Raw genomic sequence first — 26,539 nt, forward strand, 5'->3', positions numbered from 1 at the left:
TTTGCCCGAAATTAATATATATATCACATAATCGTTTGCCGTTTCTAGGAAAAATAGTAAAAAAAATTATATCATCGATTTTCACTGGGAAATCAGTGTTAAAAGTTGCATAGTCTAAATCATATTTTTGGAAATATATAGCTATTAGTAAGGGGTATAGGAAAAATCTTAACTGCCAACAGAAAGGTACACTATTTGTGATGTTCCTATGATAAAATTTGTAAATATAAAATAATTACAAACCCCGAAAAATCTGCCCAAAATCACATACTAAAAATCATCAACTTCCAGGTTTTTCCAAGTTTTCCGACATTTCGTCTATAAACAAATGTAACTTTTATAAATTAAAATACTGCGTAAATTTATGTAATAATTCGGAAAATTTATTAGTTTTACTATTGAAATAATATACAAGAACAAATAGAATTTGTTTAATAATGCATAACATTTGATGTTTATGTTGTGTGTATAAATGCATCACTATGCATTTAAGGGATAAGGCAAGTAAAGAAATTGGCAAACCTAAGGCTAACTTATTCTGTCAACTTTGAACTCTCTCAAAAAGTTTGAAGTAGACGTTGCAACTAAAACCAATCTAATAAGAGCATTCAATATTTGTAATATTCTAATAAAATAATATTTACCGAGCAAAAGGCACGGTAAAGGCCTGCATTTTGTCTGTATTAGTCTAATCCAAATGTAAATACACACTTTTATTCAAATCGTGTAACTTACATTTGAATCACTTCCGTATCTGATTCAGTTAAAATTTGGAGTAAATAAGTATATTTCCGTGAGTAAACAAAGTGAGTTGGTGGTAACTATTGGGAATGTTTTTCTCAAATGTGTGTTTCTTTTAACATGGTGGTAACTAGTGGGAACAACCCGAATTCCGTTTCTAGCTGAGTTGTCCGGTAGTTCACGGTCTTACCGAAAGAGATGGCACAGAAATCAATACAATTTCATCCTAATACTAACACGTCGACATTCCCCCAGAGAATCTATTACAGCGTAGGTATACTCAAATAAGTATCTCAAAGTTTTTCCGTTTCATGGTTCCAAGAACACGACAAAGATTTAAAAGTCCGCCTCTTAGTGTAAATAAAAAGTTTTGGGATTTTCTTTTAACTTACTGATAAAAGTTAAAAGTTAGTTGAGACAGATTTGGGTACAGAAAAACACGTAAGTATTTTTGTGGACGCCTTTCTACAACAATTTAAGTATCTTAACTTTGACTTTGGAAGGACAGTCGTTACAAAAAGGACGTTCGGCAGTACAGGATGATTTTATAAATGGAGCACCAAGGGCGGCTTTTAATAAATGCTTTTATTATACGAAAAACTATTTTATTGGACACCAACTAACATTCACTGATTTTTGAATAAGGATAGGTACTTAAAAAATTCGTTATCAGATACTTATATCTCAGCCAAGTCAAAAATATGCGTCGTATACGGAAACCAAAACAAAAGAATAGCCAAGAAAGAAAGGATAGGTGATTGATTACTCCACCGATAAGGGCAAAGCTCTTAAGTTATGATGATGAGGTGGAAATATCCCTAATAATTTGGCGACGTGTTTCTTTCTCAAGTGGCGTATCTACAGCATTGTTTAATCTGTGGTCATGTCGCGTCGCTGTATCATGTCGGCCATTAATTGCAATTTCCTCTAACGTTGATTTTCCGACGTCATTAGTCGAGAAAAGTCTAGTTAATGTTTGCGCGGGCGGTCGCTTTGGAATTATTTTTCTCCTTTCAACCCTCGTTACATGTGTCACTATCTCTATATTAAATAAGTTTCTGTGAACACCCGTTTAAAAATGTAATGTGTTACAACAGCAGTGTGGCTACCACCAGTTTGGCACTGACATAAACGCTAGCGTGATTATAACTTACTATAATGCACCTTGCTCTTACTGACATATTAGTGCGAGCGTTAAAAAGAAAGTAAATTACGTTGTCACATAGCGCCAGCTAGTGGTTTTGGTGGAACTTCTTTGTTTTTGGTATTTCTGTTAGTGTTAATTTATTTTTAGAAATATTAAACATGATTTAATTTAATTATATAGTTTAGTTACAAATAGAAATATTTGTATTTCACCTTTTTTTCCTTGATATTGTGTCGTTAGGTAATTAAACCTACATGTTTTAAAAGGTAGCACAATATGACTGGCAACGTGCAGTTCGTTGTAAAAAGCTCTAATTTGAAATGGGAGAAAAATAGAATGAGAAGAAAGATGGCTTGTATTCGTGTCAGAACATAATATTGGTTGTTACAAAACTAAATTATATTAATATAAAACTCAGCGTGGAAATCAATTGTCGCTGTATATAGTTCCGGAGATACATATTTTGGTTACTGGGCTTTAATAGGTCGAGGCAAATGTTGCTTTCCTTTGCCATGTTGCTGAGGAAAGAGGTGCGTGCCCTTGAGCGTGGCAAGCTGATGTAAGAGACGGGTCTTCTCAAGATCGGGACGTCTTCATGGCCATTGTCACGAGTTCCGACCCAAATGCTATTCTTGACCGCTGCAGACTTTTCTATCGTCAGTCTCGTTCGTCTGGCGGAATGCAGAGGAGTTAACTTGGAGAAATTAACATCGTCTGTGGCAGCAGGTATGTGTGGGCCCTTAGGTAGCCCTTAGGTAGCCCTTAGAAAGCTCATAGTTACTTGAAGTTCAAGTTTTGTTATTGTCATAGATCGGTAACCTTTTGCTTTTGTCACATTTATAATGAATAACTTTAATATCATAACCAAGGTTTACTGTGATCGAATGGACAGTGTTACTTGCCAAATTTAATGCTCAGGTGTAACTTTCCGTGTTATAATTACCTGAATAAAATTTAATTACTTAAACAACTAGCTTGTTGGTGGTTTATCCTAAGATATAAGAATACAGATATTAATGAACCAACAGCTCTACCGTTAGCAGACTGAGCTAGAAGTTGTAATTTTAGGGTATGTAGGAGTTTTGAAAGAAGAAATAAAACAGCTATCAAGTGGACTCTTGTGTTTTCTTTCCTTTATTACATCCCTAGGTATTATGTAACCAGCCGGGTACATTTTCCTTAGTTTCATAGGTTTACAGGTTACAACGTAGACGATATAGACTACTTATATGTCAGTTTTGACACTGTCAGTGACTCATGGTACGGGTAGGTCCTACCCGTACCATGAGTCACTGACAGAGTACCTGGTACTCTATTACATAACATACAAAAAGCGGCCAAGTGCGAGTCGGACTCGCCCATGAAGGGTTCCGTATTTAGGCGATTTATGACGTATTAAAAAAAAACTACTTGCTAGATCTCGTTCAAACCAATTTTTGGTGGAAGTTTACATGGTAATGTACATCATATATTTTTTTTAGTTTTATCATTCTCTTATTTTAGAAGTTAGGGGGGGGGGACACACATTTTACCACTTTGGAAGTGTCTCTCGCGCAAACTATTCAGTTTAGAAAAAAATGATATTAGGAACCTCAATATCATTTTTGAAGACCTATCCATAGATACCCCACACGTATGGGTTTGATGAAAAAAAAAATTTTGAGTTTCAGTTCGAAGTATGGGGAACCCCAAAAATTAATTGTTTTTTTTTTCTATTTTTGTGTGAAAATCTTAATGCGGTTCACAGAATACATCTACTTACCAAGTTTCAACAGTATAGTTCTTATAGTTTCGGAGAAAAGTGGCTGTGACATACGGACGGACAGACAGACGGACAGACAGACGGACAGACAGACAGACAGACAGACAGACATGACGAATCTATAAGGGTTCCGTTTTTTGCCATTTGGCTACGGAACCCTAAAAAGCAACAAAGGTGTTAAGGTAAGATAATATAATTATGTATCAAGCTTCTAAAGGTAGTAAAGCCACATACGTGTCACGACGTCACCAGACTTCGCTCGACATGTGTGGCAACATCAGGGGAACACGTGTCGCCAGTGTGTATCATAAGAGTAACATTCCATTTCTGACCGCAGCTGCACTACTGGTACTGAACGCGTCGCTGTTACTGTCAATTTCCATAGTAAAATGAACAGTAGTGCTGCTGCGGTTGGAAATGGACTGTCACCACTGTCACCTTCACCTTAAGGCAGGCGATGTCAGTCGAGATTTCGCAGACGCACGACTTCGCCTGACGTCGCTATTACGGACATATATGTTAAGAGCGCTCCAACAAGAAAAGTCAAAATAATGCAAAATTGATGATATTCCTCGATGACATTCAGTACTTTAGGGTCATTATTAGAAACAATGAGTACTTGTTACGGTAAAAGCGTCTTCTTATCTTTAGGAATTACTTTTTAAATATTGGAAAAAGGGCTTATTAAATTAGTAATGATTTTTTTTCTGATGGTTGTTTCCGAAAAACCACGTGAAGCACTAAATTGTGAGCTCGTATTTGGAAATGTTGAGAAGTTTACTCTGGTAAAGCTGGCTATTTTGTATTACTAATACCCTGTACATTAGGAATTACTTTTGACATTTTTCCTAAATACCTTTGAGAAAGAGAAAATCGAAGAAAAACAAACTCAATTTTCTCTCCGAAACAAGTGTCAATTCCTACGAAATTCTACTTAATATCGAAGTCATTTTCATACTCAAGCAATCTGCAGCGTTTGCTTATACTGATGGTATACATTAGTGTTTATGAAATTCTACTATAATTTTTTGGCAATTTTTTGAAAACGACTCTAATATTACCGATGACGCGCGGTCGTGAGCTCAGTGCCGCGGCAGAGCTTGTAGAGGTAGGACGTGTGTCGGTCGGCTCCGCACGTTTTCAACGGCGACGACGAGGTTTTTTATCATTGTGTGCGGCAGGCGCCGTGTAAAATGCTATACTGTGTGCGTGACAGTGCGTGTAAACGGCGACTGAGAAACTTTGATCCTAGTACTGTGTATTTGGTTTTATAGTATAGTATGTAACTACCGGACAGCATTAAAGATATTTGAAATGATCTGATATTTTATAGGTACTAAATAAAAAAATGGCTGAATACAAATGCTTTTGATGACATGTCAGAATCAGAATATATAGGTCTGATGATGGAGCTGGGAGGTGGTCACCGGTACCAATCAACCATGCAACTAAACCACTTCGTGTTTCGGCTCGTTTGATTCGTCTCAACAAGATCTTTGACACAAGATAGGACTCAGGGTCTGATGATGGAGCTGGAAGGTGGTCACCGGTACCAGTCAACCACGCAACTAAACCACTTCGTGTTTAGGCTCGTTTGATTCGTCTCAACAAGATCTTTGACACAAGATAGGACTCAGGGTCTGATGATGGAGCTGGAAGGTGGTCAACGGTACCAGTCAACCACGCAACTAAACCACTTCGTGTTTGGGCTCGGTTGATTCCTCTTAACGAGATCTTTGACACAAGATAGAACTCAGGGTCTGATGATGAAGCTGGAAGGTGGTCAACGGTACCAGTCAACCATGCAACTAAACCACTTCGTGTTTCGGCTCGTTTGATTCGTCTCAACAAGATCTTTGACACAAGATATTACTGAGGGTCTGATGATGGAGCTGGAAGGTTGGCACCGGTACCAGTCAACCACGCAACTAAACCACTTCGTGTTTGGGCTCGTTTTATTCCTCTCAACGAGATCTTTGACACAAGATAGAACTCAGGGTCTGACGATGAAGCTGGAACGTGGTCAACGGTACCAGTCAACCATGCACCTAAACCACTTCGTGTTTGGGCTCGTTTGATTCGTCTTAACAAGATCTTTGACACAAGATAGTACTGAGGGTCTGATGATGGAGCTGGAAGGTGGTCAACGGTACCAGTCAACCATGCAACTAAACCACTTCGTGTTTCGGCTCGTTTGATTCCTCTCAACGAGATCTTTGACACAAGATAGAACTCAGGGTCTGATGATGAAGCTGGAAGGCGGTCACCAGTACCAGTCAACTATGCAACTAATCCACTTCGTGTTTGGGCTCGTTTGATTCCTCTCAACGAGATCTTTGACACAAGATAGGACTCAGGGTCTGATGATGGAGCTGGAAGGTGGTCACCGGTACCAGTCAACCACGCAACTAAACCACTTCGTGTTTGGGCTCGTTTGATTCCTCTCAACGAGATCTTTGACACAAGATAGAACTCAGGGTCTGATGATGAAGCTGGAAGGTGGTCAACGGTACCAGTCAACCATGCAACAAAACCACTTCGTGTTTGGGCTCGTTTGATTCCTCTCAACGAGATCTTTGACACAAGATAGAACTCAGGGTCTGATGATGAAGCTGGAAGGCGGTCACCAGTACCAGTCAACTATGCAACTAATCCACTTCGTGTTTGGGCTCGTTTGATTCCTCTCAACGAGATCTTTGACACAAGATAGAACTCAGGGTCTGATGATGAAGCTGGAAGGTGGTCAACGGTACCAGTCAAGCATGCCACTAAACCACTTCGTGTTTCGGCTCGTTTGATTCGTCTCAACAAGATCTTTGACACAAGATAGTACTGAGGGTCTGATGATGGAGCTGGAAGGTTGGCACCGGTACCAGTCAACCACGCAACTAAACCACTTCGTGTTTGGGCTCGTTTGATTCGTCTCAACAAGATCTTTGACACAAGATAGTACTGAGGGTCTGATGATGGAGCTGGAAGGTGGTCACCAGTACCAGTCAACCATGCAACTAAACCACTTCGTGTTTGGGCTCGTTTGATTTGTCTCAACAAGATATTTGACACAAGATAGTACTGAGGGTCTGATGATGGAGCTGGAAGGTGGTCACCGGTACCAGTCAACCACGCAACTAAACCACTTCGTGTTTGGGCTCGTTTGATTCCTCTCAACGAGATCTTTGACACAAGATAGAACTCAGGGTCTGATGATGGAGCTGGAAGGTTGTCAACGGTACCAGTCAACCATGCAACTAAACCACTTCGTGTTTCGGCTCGTTTGATTCGTCTCAACAAGATCTTTGACACAAGATAGGACTCAGGGTCTGATGATGGAGCTGGAAGGTGGTCACCGGTACCAGTCAACCACGCAACTAAACCACTTCGTGTTTGGGCTCGTTTGATTCCTCTCAACGAGATCTTTGACACAAGATAGAACTCAGGGTCTGATGATGGAGCTGGAAGGTGGTCAACGGTACCAGTCAACCATGCAACTAAACCACTTCGTGTTTCGGCTCGTTTGATTCGTCTCAACAAGATCTTTGACACAAGATAGGACTCAGGGTCTGATGATGGAGCTGGAAGGTGGTCACCGGTACCAGTCAACCACGCAAATAAACCACTTCGTGTTTGGGCTCGTTTGATTCCTCTCAACGAGATCTTTGACACAAGATAGAACTCAGGGTCTGATGATGAAGCTGGAAGGTGGTCAACGGTACCAGTCAACCATGCAACTAAACCACTTCGTGTTTCGGCTCGTTTGATTCGTCTCAATCTCAACAAGATCTTTGTCACAAGATAGGACTCAGGGTCTGATGATGGAGCTGGAAGGTGGTCAACGGTACCAGTCAACCATGCAACTAAACCACTTCGTGTTTCGGCTCGTTTGATTCGTCTCAACAAGATCTTTGACACAAGATAGTACTGAGGGTCTGATGATGGAGCTGGAAGGTTGGCACCGGTACCAGGCAACCACTCAACTAAACCACTTCATGTTTGGGCTCGTTTTATTCCTCTCAACGAGATCTTTGACACAAGATAGAACTCAGGGTCTGACGATGAAGCTGGAACGTGGTCAACGGTACCAGTCAACCATGCACCTAAACTACTTCGTGTTTGGGCTCGTTTGATTCGTCTCAACAAGATCTTTGACACAAGATAGTACTGAGGGTCTGATGATGGAGCTGGACGGTGGTCACCAGTACCAGTCAACCATGCAACTAAACCACTGTGTGTTTGGGCTCGTTTGATTCCTCTCAACGAGATCTTTGACACAAGATAGTACTGAGGGTCTGATGATGGAGCTGGAAGGTGGTCAACGGTACCAGTCAACCATGCAACTAAACCACTTCGTGTTTCGGCTCGTTTGATTCGTCTCAACAAGATCTTTGTCACAAGATAGGACTCAGGGTCTGATGATGGAGCTGGAAGGTGGTCACCGGTACCAGTCAACCATGCCACTAAAGCACTTCGTGTTTCGGCTCGTTTGATTCGTCTCAACAAGATCTTTGACACAAGATAGTACTGAGGGTCTGATGATGGAGCTGGACGGTGGTCACCAGTACCAGTCAACCATGCAACTAAACTACTTCGTGTTTGGGCTCGTTTGATTCCTCTCAATGAGATCTTTGACACAAGATAGTACTGAGGGTCTGATGATGGAGCTGGAAGGTGGTCACTGGTACCAGTCAATCATGCAACTAAACCACTTCGTGTTTGGGCTCGTTTGATTTGTCTCAACCAGATCTTTGACACAACATAGTACTCACAGGGTCTGATGTGCAGCTGGAAGGTTGTCATCCCAGACACGAAGTGGTTTAGTTGCATGGTTGACTGGTACCGGTGACCACCATTCAGCTCCATCATCAGACCCTGAGTATCACCTAGTGTCCAAGATCTTGTTGAGACGAATCAAACGAGCACAAACACGAAGTGGTTTAGTTGTATGGTTGACTGGTAACGGTGACCACCTTCCAGCTCCATCATCAGACCCTGAGTATCACCTAGTGTCAAAGATCTTGTTGAGACGAATCAAACGAGTTCAAACACGAAGTGGTTTAGTTGCATGGTTGACTGGTACCGGTGACCACCTTCCAGCTTCATCATCAGACCCTGAGTCCTATCTTGTGTCAAAGATCTTGTTGAAATGAATAAAACGAGCCCAAACACGAAGTGGTTTAGTTGCATGGTTTACTGGTACCGGTGACCACCTTCCAGCTCCATCATCAGACCCTGAGTCATATCTTGTGTCAAAAATCTTGTTGAAATGAATCAAACGAGCCCAAACACGAAGTGGTTTAGTTGCATGGTTGAATGGTACCGGTGACCACCTTCCAGCTCCATCATCAGACCCTGAGTATCACCTAGTGCCAAAGATCTTGTTGAGACGAATCAAACGAGCTCAAACACGAAGTGGTTTAATTGCATAGTTGACTGGTAACAGTGGCCACCTTCCAGCTCCATTATCAGACCCTGAGTGTCACCTAGTGCCAAAGATCTTGTTGAGACGAATCAAACGAGCCTAATCATGTTACTACATGGTTGATTGGTATCCGTGACCACCTTCATCATCAGATGCTTAGTATCAGCTCGTTTCTAAACTTAAGATACAAATTAAAGGTTTTATTATATAGCTAAAATAGTTTCACTATACAACCTATACCATATGCAATGACGAAAAATGAAAATAAGCGAGTACCTAAGTAAGTACGTATAATTTCTTTCTAGTAATAATGACCTACATAAGTATGTATATTTGCACTGGATTTAGTATTTTCGTACCAAATAACATTTTTAGGACTTTGATATTAAAGTACAGTTAGTGTTGTTATGATTGATTTCAATGTGCTTCACGATCGGATCAAGAATGTTTAATCCATCATTGTAGTGCGAACGAGGGAAAATGCGGTGGAAGGGTTCGGCGACCTGAGATCGCGGGGCCTGCCGCAGCGCGTAAAATACCTAAACTCGCTCATCCCCGAAATGTAATAGCACTCTTAAGCGAAATCGCTCGACTTCGGTTGACATGTACACTATAATAATAATATATCCCTGGCTTAAACAGCAATAATCAAAATAATTATCACAGACCAACCAAACATTTAAGCCATCGCTTGAAACAAACAGAAGTCGTCAACATTTTACCCTAGATGTTAATATCAAATAAACAACACGACCACATTACCCATAACTAAATTCCGTCCGAAGCAGGGGTCGTAAATCATTGGCACGTTTCAAATTAATTCACTACAGTACCTGACTAATCCGTGCGCAATCAGCTCGGCTTTTGTGACCGCTGGGGTTAATGAACTCGGGGGTAAATAATTTTGCACAGGTCTTTGGTAAATGGATTGTATTGGAGCAGTAACTAATGTTAGTTAATACTCGAGTCCTTTGAGTATGGCTTTAATGCCCTGGCCGGGCTTCAAACGTGTGACCTCCTGTAGGACTATGGCAGGGTCATATTTAGCAAAGAAAACGGGGTCTAACGCGATTTAATTTTAAAAACAATTTTCTTGTTACTAGCTTTTGCTTGCGACTTCGTCTGCGTGGAATTTGTGACAGCAGCTAAAGTACGAGTAAGTATAGCGCCTGGATAATGCTAATAGCAATCATTCAATTTAATTTAATTATTATAGACAATTCATTAACTCTTTCTATTCTACCCCCCTTTCCACTCCCTTCAGGGATGATTTCCGAAATAAAAACTATCCTATGTCCTTCCCCTCAAACTATATCTATGCCAAATTTTAACTAAATCGGGTTACCGGTTTAAGCGTGAAGAGGTAACAGACAGACAAACACACTTCCGCATTTATAATTTCATTTCATTTATTTATTTCAATATAAACTTACAGTGTAGCACCAAAACGTTTACATGAGACTTACGACTATTAGGTTACATTATGAGTTATACCTATATCTAAGAAAGAAAATTAAATAAAGAAACAATGTCAGCTAAATGATAAAATGAATAATCATTATAGATTAAAATTATAGATTAAAATAAAATAATTACAACAATAAAAAAATGTCAGGTCATTGCCATTAAATAATCAAACTTGAGACACTTAAATTAAATTAGACCAATCGAATTACAATAAGACAATAAAAAATAAACAATAAAATAAATTAATCAGATAAAATACTATTTAAGCTTTGGAGACATTTTCTGCAAAATTCACCAACATGATCAGCGAAAACATCAACATCATGACCCTCAATAGCCATCACATTAAAAAGGGCCAGTGCCCGGGGCGTAGGCGCGTTATCAGCCTGGCGGGTGCGCGCGCGCAGCCACGCGAACAGGCGGTAGCGGCGCCGCGGCGGCAGCGCGTTCACGGCGTCCGACACCGTCCGCTGTACTGGCACATGCAGGCCCATTCGTGCCAGCACGGAAGAATTGTTCACTCTGTTGTGTACAACTCCATGGTAATGTACCAACAAAAGTAGTTTTCGTCTCAGTTCTAGAGAGTGGAGACCTACCATCCCTGAGACAAAACGAGAGGGGTATAGATAGGGGTAATAGCCATAGGACCTGCTGTACAGATATCTTGCGAACTTTTTTTGTAGCTTTTCGATCATGAGAATGTACTTGCACTCGCAGGGATCCCACACTATCGCACCGAATTCGAGTTTACTACGGACGTATGCGTTGTACAATATTACCGCTATTCTCACATTTCTAAATTGAGAACTCATCCTAATAATAAACCCTAGGGTTTTAGAAGCACTTTTACATGTGTCAATGATGTGCTGTCGGAAATTAAGACGAGCGTCCATGGTTAACCCCAGATCACGTATTCCACCCACTCGTTCTAACTGAATAATAATATTAGTATAGGTATGGATTTACTCGTTTGGTTAGATACTGAATCATACACAAACTTAAACTAAATACATATAGAAATATATACCTACTCAAGCAAAAGCAAGTAACTATTTCTACGTCAGTATAAACACTGGTTTTAATAACGGGCTGCCGTAGAACATAAAGATGGCAATTTTTAAAATTCCTACCCGTAAGTCCCAGTTTCTCGAGACGTGTTGCAAGTCTATATAGCTTACTAGAAAACGGGGCATAGTTTCTTGTTCCAACTTCTAAGGGCGTCCGCTAGCTGGCGCGGTTGCACAGAGCGGGTGAGCGGGTCGAGGAAAAATAGAATTAGCAACGCTTACTGGCGCGGACGCGTGCGACCGATATTACGACAGATATGAATATACACAGTGTATATATTAAATCTGTGGATATTACCTACAATGGCACTCGTGTTCGTGCACCCCAAAGAGTATGGTGCACCCGCTCCGTGCACTCGCGCCAGCTAGACGCGCATACTTATGAGTTCTACCATAGAGTAGTTGTTTTAATTTAATAACGCATACCTACTTAAAACGTATGCGATATGCGTATAGGATTATATCCCCAAAACGCTCTGAATATAAATTCAGGTTATTCCTGCAACCTGTGCCGTAATAAAACGACGTAAGTGCCGCGAAAGTACGCTCTTTTGCGTTGTACAGTCGCTATCAGATATATCGGAGCGGGCGAGGTATGCACAATATCTGAACACGCACTCTAACGCCCTGACAATAGAGGCGTGTTTAGATATTTGTGAGCGCCTTAGCCGCTCCGATATATCTGATGGCGACTATACATGAAGGCACGGAACCCTCCATTGTGCGTGTAGTGGTCCGAAACGCACTTTACCAGTTTTTATTTTTCCATTCTACTGTATTCTTTTATAACTCTTCATTCAAATACCTATATACCCTCAATAACACTTCAATCTTAATTTAAATTCCTCTGAATATTCTCGATTTAAGTGTTTCAGCCAATGGCGTCAATGGCTGAGTAATTACCCAATTACCTAAACTGTTCAAGCACTTAACGTGCCTAGGTTATGATCGATTTATGACCTGGCTTCACAGGTCATTTGCTTCATAGACAGATCATGTTAGGGCAGCTCCCCAACTGACAGCTACAGGCGAATATAAGTATCTTTATTATGATTTCGCACTGAAAAGTAAGTAGATCCATACAAATAAACGTCAAAAATGACATTAATATTGCTGCAGTAACGCTGGTGCAGTCTGAAACCGAACGGTACGTTAAACGGTGAAAGATGCGTGGCGCAGCTAATTTACAAGTAAAATGGTGCCGATATGTGATTGTGTTCGTACAGACAGTGCAGTGTCTATTGTAAGACAGTCAACGCCTAGCTCAAATGCCGTCGCCTCCTAGCGGATACCGTAGTGCATACTAATGCAGGTCGTTGGCACGTCAGGGATAATCAAGCGGTAATTATTGGGAAATCGGGATGCGTATTCGACAACTATAATTCAGAGATCGCGAACTGTTGGTCCGTGGTCTGTTTTAATGATGCGTTCCGTAATTAAGGATGAGGTATGATTTAATTATGATTTGCGGTTGATGCAAGTCATTGTTTTTTGTTTAGGTAATAAGACTTATATTGTGTACTACTTATAGTTTATAATTAAGTGAATAATTAATAAATAGTTAATATTGTCCTTCGCTGCCTGAAACACAGGGAATCCTAGTTCAGGCATTTGTAAATCACTTGTCTTTATAAATTCTTAGTCTTTAAGAGCAACCACTGTACTATACTTTTCTCAATAAATTATTTGTATTTGTTTGTATTTGTATTGTTATCCATAACTGAAGCAATATAATGTTAATAAAAAAATTACTATGGGAATTTCTTACAGAAACTGACCTAGCCCCACAGTAGGTATGCTCAATAAGGCTTGTGTTGTTGATACTAGACGACGATTTATACATATAAATGTTTTTTTAGCCTATCTGAGTGTCCCACTGCTGGGCAAAGGCCTCTCTCCTTGATTCCCACGACTCCCGATTTGGTGTTTCCTCTGGCCAGTTGTTCAGGTCATCCCGCCATCTCCGTTTGGGCCTGGCTCGTCCACATCTCTCTATACCGGCATCCACATATATCTTCTAACAAAATGTGCTACTGTTGTGTCTTGGCAGATTGGACAAAATAACAACAAGAAATAGCAGATCAGCTGTTCAAATATTTCAAAAATCAATGAAAAAAGAGAAAGAAACAGTCTTAGGACCAAAATAAAACGATCGATACCTAGTGTCTATTAGTAGGTACCATTTGTGTCTACAAATGTCTATATTTAATTAACGATTCCAAAGATAGATCAGACGCTAGAAGCAAAAGTTGGTTTCTCTGCGTTTGTCAGACCATTATATTTTGACCCCTGCAATAGTGGTAATTGTTTGAAAGTGGGGACCAAAATCTTAGGTTGACAACACTGCCAACTTTAGTAGCAACGTCTTGACCTCGTTATATTTGGATGAATTTAGGCCCAAGTTAAACAGTGACGATCAAGTAAACGTATACTAACAGCCATATTCGAACTTTAAGATACGTCAAATATTAGATATCGAAACGATAAGTACTCGTAATTCACGCGTGCGTTTCGTTTAAATGAGATAAAACGTTTAATTATCAAAAATGTAAAATTAAAAAAAAAAACAGAAATGAGCAACAACAAAACATGGCGCTAGTGCAGGGTAGAGGTATAGACGCGTTGGGTAGGTTTTTCGTTTAAATTACATCATTTAGATATTACAAATTATTATTTTGACATGAAAATGTACCTACCTTAAGTTTGAATTGCCGTCTCTACTGCGTCTAGGCTACGGATGTTACAAAGAGAAATATCTAAGGTTATTATCAAAAATAATCCCATAGGATTCCCTAGTTTACTCATGGAGCGTGTCAAATATTCAGTCAAATCTGCCCTGATCCGGTATAATCCAGTATTCTCGTGTTTCGCTGCTTTCACTCGGATTTACCTAACAATACGGAAATGCAAATGGAATAGAGAACAGAATGTAAGTATTTTTATACCTTTTTGCTGGTTTGTTTCAATTTTTTATTTCGTTTCAAGCATTTTAAGCTGGTTGAAAGTAGGGGTTTGGGATAGATTAATTGGATTGTACCTACCTATTTTTTTTCCGCAACGACAGTGTTAAATAGAAACTTTAAAGCTGGCTAACATAGCTCTGTCTGTATGCCCTTTTTGATATTACTATTATGATAATAGCTAATTAACCCTTAAACAGGCATAATACGTTGTTGTGAGAAGTTAAGGTGACGTTTATATGTCAAACAAAAACGTCACTTTTGTCGCGACGCGTTGTTTTTTTTACCCGGTACTATTTCTTAAAATATTACCGGTAAAAAAGAGTAGCATTGTAATCATCATAAGGCAACCATAAATATACAGATTAGTAGCCATTAGCTTAAGAAGATGACAAAGTCAACCATGTCAAGGAAATGATACTTACGCCTTTTTCATTTTATCTAAATGATAATGTTAATGGTATTTGGAATAGCCCATGACGCACACTTTATTTGTAGCATTGACAAACATACCCATTCAATAGACGTCCTAAGTTATTATTTTTATGAACATCGGGGGGGCTGACAGTTCTTTCTTTCTTTCTTTCTTCTTATTTAGTCTCTTTTGGTTTATTTTAATAAAACAAATTGATTAAATATGTTTTAGATTTAGATTTAGATTTATTTATTTCAAGATGAAAATTACACTATAAATTTGCTACATTCGTCAAAATTATGTTTATCTTCTCATCATGATCGTCAAAAATTACATTATAAATTTAAAAATAAAAATAATAAGATTAAGATTAATTATGTCTCCCAATAAGGATCGTCATGTACAAAGAAAAACATGTCAAAACAATTGAATATAAACCTAGTTAACATTAAAGTCGATGTCAACGTAAATAATTTGTAACTGTCATTAAAATGTCAAATAAAGATAAAAATATCACAAAAGAACAAAATGTCATGTTTTAAATACAAATCAACAATTGAATAATAAATAAAATTACATACATCGTTACAAATTCAATTCCATGTACTCATTTATAGAATACAGAGGGTTATCCAACAAAAGGTTTCTCAATTTGCGCTTAAATGTTTCGTCACACGGCTCATTTCTCAGATCGGCAGGAAGGTGCTCGTAGTAAGTCGGGCCGATGACACGTGGGTTCTTTCTTGAAAGTGCCATGCGACGGGGAACTGTTCTCAGACGCCCTGCAGCTCGAAGCAGTTTGCCCGGAAAGTTAATACGCACAAATTGGGATATATTCTGTCTTACATATATCAGTACATCGAACAGGTATTGTGAGTAGTGCGTCATTATACGTTGAGAACCAAAGAGCTCTTTACAAGGGTGCCTGTCTTTTACACCGGCAAGTGTACGTATTGCGCGTTTCTGCATTATTAAAACTCTTTTTGCATCTGTTGAATTGCCCCAGAGCAGTGAGCCGTATGCCATGATAGAGTGGAAATGCGCAAAGTACACCTGCTTTAAGGCTTCTGCTGAGATAAGTGGCTTCAGTTTCCTCAACGCAAACGACGCACCACCCAATCGATCGCACAGGTTGTCTACATGGGGACTTCCAATTTAGAGTGTTGTCAATCATAAACCCTAGGAACTTACTCTTATCGCACATGGGCATCGGAAAATTAGCCATGCACGGTGGCAGTTGAACCTTTCGACCAGAAAACAACATAACATTTGATTTTGAATAATTAAGTAACAGCCCATTTGCTGAGAACCATTCCTCCAATTGGTTGCAAGCAAGTTTTTTCCGTATGATTATTCTTTAAATGGTACATTTCTAAATCCATTAGTGTGCTAAACTTCCAAAATTCTAATATTTACGTGACAGCTAGTCCATATAAAACTTAACTGTCATAAACTGATGATTACGGCTAATACATTGGTATTTGACAAGATATAATATTGTAGATGTTATTATAATTACATCGATATTCTCAGTTAGAAACGGATTTAAAGTAAATATAGTTTTTTAAACGAATCAATCCTAATAATATATTTACTTTGACCATGTACCGTAACCGTACCCAGCCCTAGTAGCACGGTCGCATTTTTATCATTTATCACCATGCCTGTCACGTTCTAACAAGTATCTAAGTGCGAAAGTGACGGGCTTAGTGATAGTGGATAAAAATGGAACCGTGCTGAGCCCGCAGGGTACTCGCCTATCGGTTATACATGATTCCTTCTGCGTGGTCTAGTCAAATACATGTCTATATGTTAAGGAGATCAAGTTACCCTTGTTTATAAGATGTTGTGAGGCTTTTCCTGTATCAGTAAGTTTTTTGACGTTTGGTGGTAAGGTAGCTTTTTTTAATTTTTATAAAAATGTACTGTTTGTGTGTAAGTTTAGTTTTGATATCAGCAGTGTTGTATACCAACGCTGCTGTTGCGTTGTATAAAGCACAAGAGAAGCCGGCAGAATTTGGTAAGCGAGACTTCTCAGTTACTTTGTTATTTACTATGAAGTAAACCTTAAATACCTATATCTAAAACTTGGGCCCCTTTGGCATGGTGCAGAGGATGCTGGCTGCATTTCTGATGTATGAGTTAATTTAGACACATATTATTATATAATATGTAAGCAGAGTATATTCAGCACAAGAGTAAAAACAAGAACAAGAATAGAAAGAATAACAAGCACGTCAATCACATTTTGATATGTCATATGCCGTCGGCCAGGATTACAGTAAGTAGGTTACTATTCTACAGATATGAAACCTCTAACAATTTCCCCGCTGTACCTAATGCGATATTAATACGTTGCGCGAGGAAGCTGCCAGCTCTTCAGTCACCAGTGGTGTCAACCAGTCTTTTACTAAACTTTTTAAAAAGCTTTAGGGCGTCAACTCCAAGCCAAGAATCTCAACTAAGAAGTGATGATGATGATGCATTCCTGTTTTTTCTTATTCATATACTTCATTACACGACGGAATAGGCCCTATCTACGACGGAATTAGCCACATTGCATCAGATCTTAAGGTTTTGGCTTTTGTTTTTAAATGCACCTTAAGTATTTTATAATATTTGTTTCAGCAAACCAGGAGGGATGCTACCTAGAACACTTGAATAAAGTGATACCATATGGCGATTACTACCCGGCGAAGTCGTGTTACAAGTACACGTGTGATACGGATAATATTACGCAGACGTTTTCGTAAGTATTGATAGACATAGTGTCACTACACATTAACCTCCTCCTCCTAACAAATATTAAATCCAACATTTCCTATAATGTAGGAAATAGAGTTGATTTTGCGTTGTTGGTAAATTGAACGAAACAAAACAAAAGCGACTCTGTTCCAATTGAATAGGATTTCATTTCATCGAACTGAAGAGGTACTACTAGGTAGGACCTTAAGCCTTAGGAGGTTAAGAGGAAAGGGGATGACCGCTTCTCCATACAAACGTAGTTCTCATTATTCTTCCTGGATATTAACGTTATAAACATTAACTATAGCTAAGCTCTTTCGTTTGTTTTATTAATTATTGTAGTTAAGAATTAGGAGCTTTATACTTTAATCATTTGTTTTTCGCTTATAACTCGTATTTTTACCAAAAAATTCGAACAAACGGGCATAGCTACGGATAAAATACATCAAATTGTGTAAAAATATTTTCCATAAGGCCAAGATATCGCACGTGCGATAGAGATAGAAACAGGCGGGTCAGTGTACGAAATTATTCGTGCTTAACCCTTCATATGTCTAAGCACTGATCAGTGCGCACGAATTTAAATCCATTGTTTTAATACAATAGGTTTAAATTCGTTCAAACTGATCAGTGCTTATACATACGAAGGGTTAACGTCCTTGCTTTAACTTATGATACTAATATCACCGTACACCGTTAATAAATTCATAAATTCATTTAATACTGATAAATATAATAATCTTCTAGCTTTGTCCCGTCATTTTATACTACTGTACAATTTCAACATTTTTCTTTTAGTTTGATATAAAATTTATTAAGATACACTAAAATAAAACATTTTAATTGTAGATGCGGCGTAGTGGAAGTAGACATAAGATGTGCACTCGTCAGTAACGAAGACGCTGACTATCCTGATTGCTGTCCTACTGAGGTGTGCGGGACTATTTCACCAGAATATTTAACTGAGGAAGACAAGACTAAACCAGTGATAGAAGAATCCAGTGAAAAGGGAAGTAAATCAACAGAAGAATCCAGTGGAAAGGGAAATAAATCACCAGAAGAATCCAGTGAAATAGGAACTAAATCACCAGAAGAATTTGAAGAAGGCAGAACTGGATCGCCCGTGTTTGAGGAAAGTGAGAGTGTAGCAACTGATAGCAGTGTAGTGAAATCACTAAATCGTGAAGGATCGGTTAATGAGATTCTGATTGCTGATGAGAATTCGAATTTAGGTGGGTCAGTTGTTACCGTATTATAATAAGTTAGAAATCCTAATTCTAACCGTTTTTTTTGTTACAAATTGTTAATTTTAAAATGTACCATGAAAAAGCAGTAAATTAGTACGTAATCATTTGAAATTAATATTTCTTTACACCAATAATCATTTTAGGTGGCCAACGTAGAATCAGTTAAGTAGATAGGTAATCATAATCAGTATTAGTTTTAACACCACATTTTTTATAGATCGCTTTAATTTGATTTAAGAAGTATTTATATGGCCCATTGCAAATAAAATTGAACGAAGTCTAGGTAAGAATGATTCACTAGTGTTTTTATATGTATTAAACTAATTTACCTGTATATAAGCTGAAGTTTTTCTTTCATTTCCTTTAATAAAAAAAGAACGCTAGGCAATGAAACGTTGCTTTACATTTTTGGGTACGCACCTATTAAGTTATAGGTATTATTAATTATAATATATTAAGTACATTAGCGTTATCACAGGTGAAAAACATATGATGTTTAAACCCATTGTTGACCGTTTAAATAGAGTAAAAAACATGTTATTTTATGTTCGTGCTATAAAACATATTAAGTCTTGTATATTCATTTTTATTGCCGCATCGACTCACAAGGCAGACAACATAGGTACTTATTCAATTTCAATAAATTTCCAAAATAAAAATGCAAAAGCTGAGTATCTTTGTGGTTTTGACATGTATTGTGACATGCGTTTTAGCTGCTGCAAGGGTGTATCCCTATGAACCGAAACCGCCTAAATATGGTGAGTCTTGTTTTTTTTTACATATATTTCACATTTTTTTTCACAGACTGCAATCTAATAGTAGATTGTTAATCAAAGGGGGGCACTTATTTCTGCCGAGGTAGTTTGGCGCTCGAACGCGGTGAGATCGCCAATAGTCCGAGGCTGGATTGATACCTTTCAACCGAGTTAAACACTCTATTTTTCATTTCGAGTAGGAGGAAAGTAAAGGGTGTTTTTTTTATTACGAGTAGTATACATTTTCATAGTATTTCTTGAGGGTACTTTCAATTAACAATTTAGCCAAAAGTATCGTTATTTATGGAATGGGGAGTTAAAATCAGAATGGAAATTGTATAACAAATCCATTTAAACCCAAATTAAAATTGCTTATCGTAATAAAAAAACCGTACTTACTTCGAACGTAAAATGCCTTAGCGCAGAAACGTATCATTTTCTGCACACCTTTTAGAATAACAATGACCCTCTTTCATAGCATGAGAAATGAATAATAGTTAGTTGGCTTACTTATTACGTTACATGTTTGCAGCTTGCCGCGTGGGGTGCTATTTAAGCGAGTTGGACCTAGTGTTACCGTACGAGAAACCATATTATCCAAAGGGTAAATGCGAGGTGTTTAATTGTCAACGAAACAATCAAACGTTTTGGTATTCGTGAGTATCGTCTTCTTTACTGACTTGTAAATATTATAATAAGCCAAAAAAAACTTAAACGTAGTGACATGTACTGTTTAGATATTAACTGAAGTTTAGAGAGTGCCTATAAGATATTTACCCGTATGGGAGCTGCATAAATTGAATTGAACTTGATTGATTTTATTTTATTTGTTTTATTATGAAGTGCAAAACTGCACCGATAAAACAGTCAGCTATTTTGAAATATTTATTAAGTATAATATTGTATATGTATATATATGGAGCCACGACGCCACACCTGCTAATAGTAGTAATACTACCTACCAGTTTAAAAGGATCATGGCAAAACTGGCAAGGTAAAACAGGTCACGATGTGCCATGTTAGGTACCTTGTGAGAGTTGTGAGTGGGATGGTATAGCAGGAAAACATAAGGAAAATATATTTTAAATATGCGCTGTAATATTATTCTCAACTTCTCATGTTTGTGACTTTATTCATTACCTACATAAATCGCATAGAAGCCCATGAAAGTGATCCAAGGTCATGCTATTCAAATATTAATTTAATTATTAGGTAGACATATTTTTCTAAATTATGATTAAAAATTTGAGTCTGAATACAATTGAACCCCTTGAAATAATAACCCAGGTACATTTATACAGTTTTTATCTTGAAATGAAATGAAAAACATTTATACAGTCACATGTGAGGCAAAGTAATCTGATGCAAATCTTATAGAATTGACTTTTAAGTGATGATTTAATGATAACTATACAATAACGTTCATTTGAATTTGATTTGTAATGTTTTACAGTAGTATTTTCCTCGTGCTGGTGTGGTGAATAATTTTGTGTTTCACTCGGGAGCAAAGTTTGCTTAACCGTCTCGCGTTAAAATTCTCGCAACGCTCAAGATTCCAATTTTCGAGCCATTTGCTACCCTTGTGGTTCAATTTTGGAGTCCTTGCCCCTTGTATCATATTTTTTCATATTAGAGCCGGGCTCTGCTAAGTTACACTGCTGATACCGGTGTGGTTTTACGCATTAGAATAAGAATAAGATTTTTTTTTCTTAGCCTATTTGTGTGTCCCACTAAATCCATGACTCCCGATTCAGCGCTTCTTCCGGCCAGTTGTTAAGGAAGGCGTCAAAGTCGTCCCGCCATCTCTGTCTAGGCCTGCCCCGCCCACGCTTCTTCGTCGGCATCCACTTGGTGGCTATGTTAGCCCACCTATCCGGATGCATGCGATAGACGTGGCCAGTCCAGTCCCATTTGATAATAAGAATAATATTATATTAACATACCTATTATTTATTTTTATTCTGCAGGTGTGGTGTCATAGCAGTATTGCCTGGTTCTCGTATAGTTGAAGACCGTTATAAGCATTATCCTGACTGCTGCGGTAAGGCTGTATGCGATACAACAACCACGCCGCCTTCAACTGCGACAACCTGCGGCGATTCTGCAACCACTGAAGCTCCAGGAACCACTGAGGCATAAAACTAGAACTTAAACTCAATCTAAGCAATGGTACCTACTAATGTAAAACAAAACTAATCGACATTTATTATAACTTTTCGTAGATACCTAATAAGGTTGCCGCCCTAATACTTGTGTCGTTTTTTACTGTCAATGGAAGCACAAACTTTGAACAACAATGCAAGCAAAAATTGAATATTTGTGAAAAAAACTAACCACCATCGGTAAGAACCGTGTACCTAAATTCATTTTTCAGCACGGTACTTTAAAATTTAGGTTTGATTTAGTACCTATATATTTCCTTAATGTCAATAGGACATGTGGATTGTAGAAAATTATAAAGTAGGTATGTATCTAAGCAATGATTAAACGATAAAACAAGAATATCAGCATTTATTTAATACATGATCTTTCCAAGAGTTATCGAATGCTCTAAAGCTATATGCGATATTCGTATAACTACCGTGGTTGAATTGACCTGAAATTAATTTGTAACCACTGAAGCACCTAGCATCTATCTAACACATAATATACCTACTAACACCATAAAATATGTTAGGTAAAGATGGGGCATGGTAAACCTACATCAATTACCTACAGAAATTACTAAAATTATAACGATATCCGTAAAAATAAAATGCTGTATTGCTGTTTTTCGATGATAGTCGTCAGAAGAAAATTTCAGCAAAATTTCCACCAACTGAAAATGAACTAGGTAAAACCAACAGAAAAGATAAAAAAAATAAGATGAAAAATTGAACGAAATAGAATTTATTCGAGTAGTAGCTAGCAAATAATATATTCTCCCTATATAGGGATATTAGGGATACTATATAGTATAATAATTATGGTTTTAAGATTCGTATTTTTCTACAGGCAGTTTAAATTTCTTATGTCCAAATGATTCTGCCACTTCTGGATTCTTAGCTCTTAGCACCTGGTTTTTCCAGTGATTTAGGAAATTTTGGCGTTTTCGTTCTGGGAGTTTTTGGACTTTCCGGAGTCTTTGGGCTTTCGAGTGCATTCGGTTTCTGAGGTGCCTTTGGGGTTTCGGGCGACTTCGGCGGTATCGGGTCTTTAGGTGGTTCCGCAGTGACAGTTACGCATGTTGCTTCGGTAGATGTCGTTACTGTGGTTGGTGGTTCGGTAGTTGGTGTTTCTGTAGTCGGTTGTTCTGTAGTCGGGTCACACACCAGTGTTCCGCAACATTTAGGGTAGTCAAGGGAGTAGTCATACTTTAGATGACAATTGGCCGGATAGCCTAGTACGCCACATCTGTAAATTCAGTTTATTAGATAAAGCTAAAAAACGATAAAATATTTTTATTCATGACGATCACAAAACATGTACGAACATGTACACTGTACAGACAACAACAGCAAGAAAAGAAGAAATCAATAAGTGTGCATGGACCCAACTCAGCATAATGCTAGCTATAAAGCCAACGTTGGTATTCGGTAATACCACGACATAACACAGAAAGATACATATTAAAACATTACAAAGATACACAAAAATATGCTATAATTGACACTAATCGGTTAAAAAAAAAACAAATTTTTCAAAAATGTTGTGCCATATCCGCATTTTACTACAGGATAATTAATTACACTCTGTTAACAGAAAATTATCACAAAAATGTGACATATCCAAAACTTTTGTGTCATATAATACATTGTACGTTTAACATTTACTCATCAAAAACGGATATGGCAATAATAAAAGTGCTTTTATTTCATGATTATTACCACTTTATTCACAATATTAGTATAGTATACTATAAATAGTAAACATATGTGCCGAAATGATAAATAAGTTCAATATTTCCTAAATGTAAAACTTATCGAAAGAAATTATAATTTTTTGCTTCTTTTCGCTCTGCTGTAAACCAATGTCAGTACGTATTCTCACCCAACGTAATGTGTATATCGTTGTTGTTGCGTAGATAAAAACGTTATACCGAAATAATAAAATGAATATTATTATGTATACTTACGAAACTAATTGTATTTGATTATTGGTTTGACATGTATATTGTAGGCAAGATTTTTCACCTTTTGGATAGTATGGTTTGTTATATGGCAACACCCTATTTAAATCTTTTATATAACATCCCTCTTGATCCGCTGAAAAAAAGAAAAACATCATTTAATAATAACACATACTATTAGTCAATAATGTTAATGATGTTGACGATCATTAATATAAATTCACGTAGATTAGTTGACCGAACGTAAGCGAAGGTCTCCGTTTCAGATTGTTGATCGAGCGTTAAGGGGCCCACTGATTATCAGTCCGCCGGACGATATCAGCCTGTCAGTTGTTCGGAACTGTCAACTTTTTGTTCTAACTGACAGGCTGTTGTCGTCCGGTGAACTGATAATCAGTGGGCTCCTTTAGCGAAGGTCTCCGTTTCAGCTTCGGCCAAAAATGCTTTCGTAAGTCCGGATGTTCTCCGCTGCTAGTCGTACAAAATAAAGAGTACTTTATTATGATACTAGCGACCCGTCCCGGCTTCGCACGGGTTAACAAATTATACATAAACCTTCCTCTTGAATCACTCTCTCTATAAAAAAAACCCGCATCAAAATCCGTTGTGTAGTTTTAAAGATCTAAGCATACAGACAGACAGAGGGAAGCGACTTTGTTTTATACTATGTAGGGTAAAGATGTCCCAATTTTACTCACCAAACTCCGCTGGCTTAGGCTCGTAAGGGTATATCGCCACTGCAGAATATACATATGATACCGTAGAAACCAAAATTAAAAAGCACAGCCTGATCATTTTATCGACTATAATCCACCAGAACTCGAACAAAACTGACCCATTTCAAGCTGATACTACGTTTTATTCTACACAAAGCGCAGTACACACGTCAAAAAAAAGCTTAAAAAATTAATTAAAAATTAAAAAACACGACTGCAGTTTAAAAGCGAACTGAAAAGCTAAAAATAATTTTTAGTTATGTTAGTTACTCAACTTAATGAATGTAAAATATAATATATAAGTGTTCTGTCAGGGTCGTAAACAGCAAACGGAAAAGCTTAGGCTCATTTAGGATCGTGACTGTACCTGTATATTTTATTTCGATGCAGTCGGGGACCTTGATATATTGAATTTTTCCCATTCACAGGTCCCCGACTGCATCGAAATAAAATATACAGGTACAGACACGATCCTAAATGAGCCTCAGCTTTTTCGTTTGCTGTTTACGACCCTGACAGAACACTTATATATTATATTTTACATTCATTAAGTTGAGTAACTAACATAACTAAAAATTATTTTTAGCTTTTCAGTTCGCTTTTAAACTGCAGTCGTGTTTTTTAATTTTTAATTAATTTATTTTATTTTATACATTTTAGTGACCATACAAACCAATCACATTTTTTATATGATTTAAGGCACTTAAGTTGCTTCAAGGAGCTTTCATCATGTTGATATTTGATATGTTAGCATAAAACGTGCTTAAAAACCTAGATAGGCCGGACCCAAAAACCAGATGTATTGAAAAGTGCTATGGCTTAATATCTCTGCAACTACATAATTATTTCCCATTAGTTGGCTTTCGGCCTTCGCAATTAAGATACTTAGGGAAGCTGCAGAAAGCATGCACCTATCTTACGTTCCGGGCCTTCGGCCCTACGCGAAGCTCGGCCTTCGGCCTTTGCAATTAAGAATCTTGGGGAAGCTACAGAAAGCGCGCACATTTCTTACGCTCTGGGCCTTCGGCCCTACGCGAAGGTCGGCCTTCGGCCTTCGCAATTAAGAAACTTGGAAAAGCTGCAGAAAGCGTGCACCTTCCTTACGCTCCGGGCCTTCGGCCCTGCGCGAAGCTCGGCCTTCGGCCTTCGCAATTAAGATACTTCGAGCTGCAGAAAGCGTGCACCTTTCTTAAGCTCCGGGCCTTCGGCCCTACGCGAAGCTCGGCCTTCGGCCTTCGCAATTGAGATTCTTGGGGAATCTACAGAAAGCGTGCACCTTTCTTACGCTCTGGGCCTTCGGCCCTACGCGAAGGTCGGCCTTTGGCCTTCGCAATTAAGAAACTTGGAAAAGCTGCAGAAAGCGTGCACCTTTCTCAAATAATTTGTACATTTCGATCACATCTTAGATTAATTCTTCTAATTCTATAAAAATTGGTATGCTGGTAAAGTACATGAAGCTGAACAATTTCCACCGTATTTCCCAAAGAGTCCAAGAAAGTTTGTATGAAACATTCCTTTTTGTTACCAAATGTGTAAGGAAATCTGGTAACAAAAAAGGATGTTTCATACAAACTTTCTTGGACATTTTGGGAAATATGGTTCATATTGTTCAGCTTCATGTACTTTACCAGCATACCAATTTTTATAGAAATCTAAGATGTGATCGAAATGTACAATTTTTTTGAGAAATGCTCACCTAGTCAATCGTTCAAACCGTTGCTTTCGTATTTGACACTTTCGCAATTGAAAATAACGTAAGCGCCACGTATGACGTTGTCGTATATAGCTGCAAAGAGAAATGTCATTAGCGCGATGTAGAACATTTCGTATTTTCTCTCCAACGATACAATTAAACATATAACTTATATATATTCGTATGATCACCTTAAAAAATCCTTTCTTCTAATATCCCATTCAATAGATTTAGACAATTCATTTATCTTTGCGTTATACTTACATTTTGTAAAATCTTGTCCTACCAAATGAATAGTTT

General features: G+C 38.1%; 1 protein-coding gene and 1 long non-coding RNA gene across 2 annotated transcripts in view; one reads left to right on the plus strand and one right to left on the minus strand.

Moving 5' to 3' along the window:
- The window catches only part of LOC134653613 (uncharacterized), a 381,090-nt gene that overhangs the window by 150,063 nt on the left and 204,488 nt on the right, over positions 1–26,539 (minus strand). The gene's annotated exons all lie outside the window — the stretch shown is intronic.
- On the plus strand, positions 16,866–21,861 carry LOC134653653 (uncharacterized). Its single transcript, XM_063509047.1, has 4 exons — positions 16,866–16,995; positions 17,604–17,724; positions 18,570–18,956; positions 21,690–21,861. Exons 1-4 carry the CDS (start codon positions 16,896–16,898, stop codon positions 21,859–21,861), a joined length of 780 nt encoding a protein of 259 aa, XP_063365117.1. The 5' UTR covers positions 16,866–16,895.

The sequence above is a fragment of the Cydia amplana genome, chromosome 13 (assembly GCF_948474715.1).
Source record: "Cydia amplana chromosome 13, ilCydAmpl1.1, whole genome shotgun sequence".
Lineage (NCBI taxonomy): Eukaryota > Metazoa > Arthropoda > Insecta > Lepidoptera > Tortricidae > Cydia > Cydia amplana.

Bases quoted from the DNA above. Each gene is read 5' to 3' on its own strand.
- LOC134653653 (XM_063509047.1), top strand. From the start codon at position 16,896: ATGTACTGTTTGTGTGTAAGTTTAGTTTTGATATCAGCAGTGTTGTAT. The intron at 16,996-17,603 runs GTAAGCGAGACT...TATTTGTTTCAG, and splicing joins AGAGAAGCCGGCAGAATTTG to CAAACCAGGAGGGATGCTAC. The intron at 17,725-18,569 runs GTAAGTATTGAT...TTTTAATTGTAG, and splicing joins AATATTACGCAGACGTTTTC to ATGCGGCGTAGTGGAAGTAG.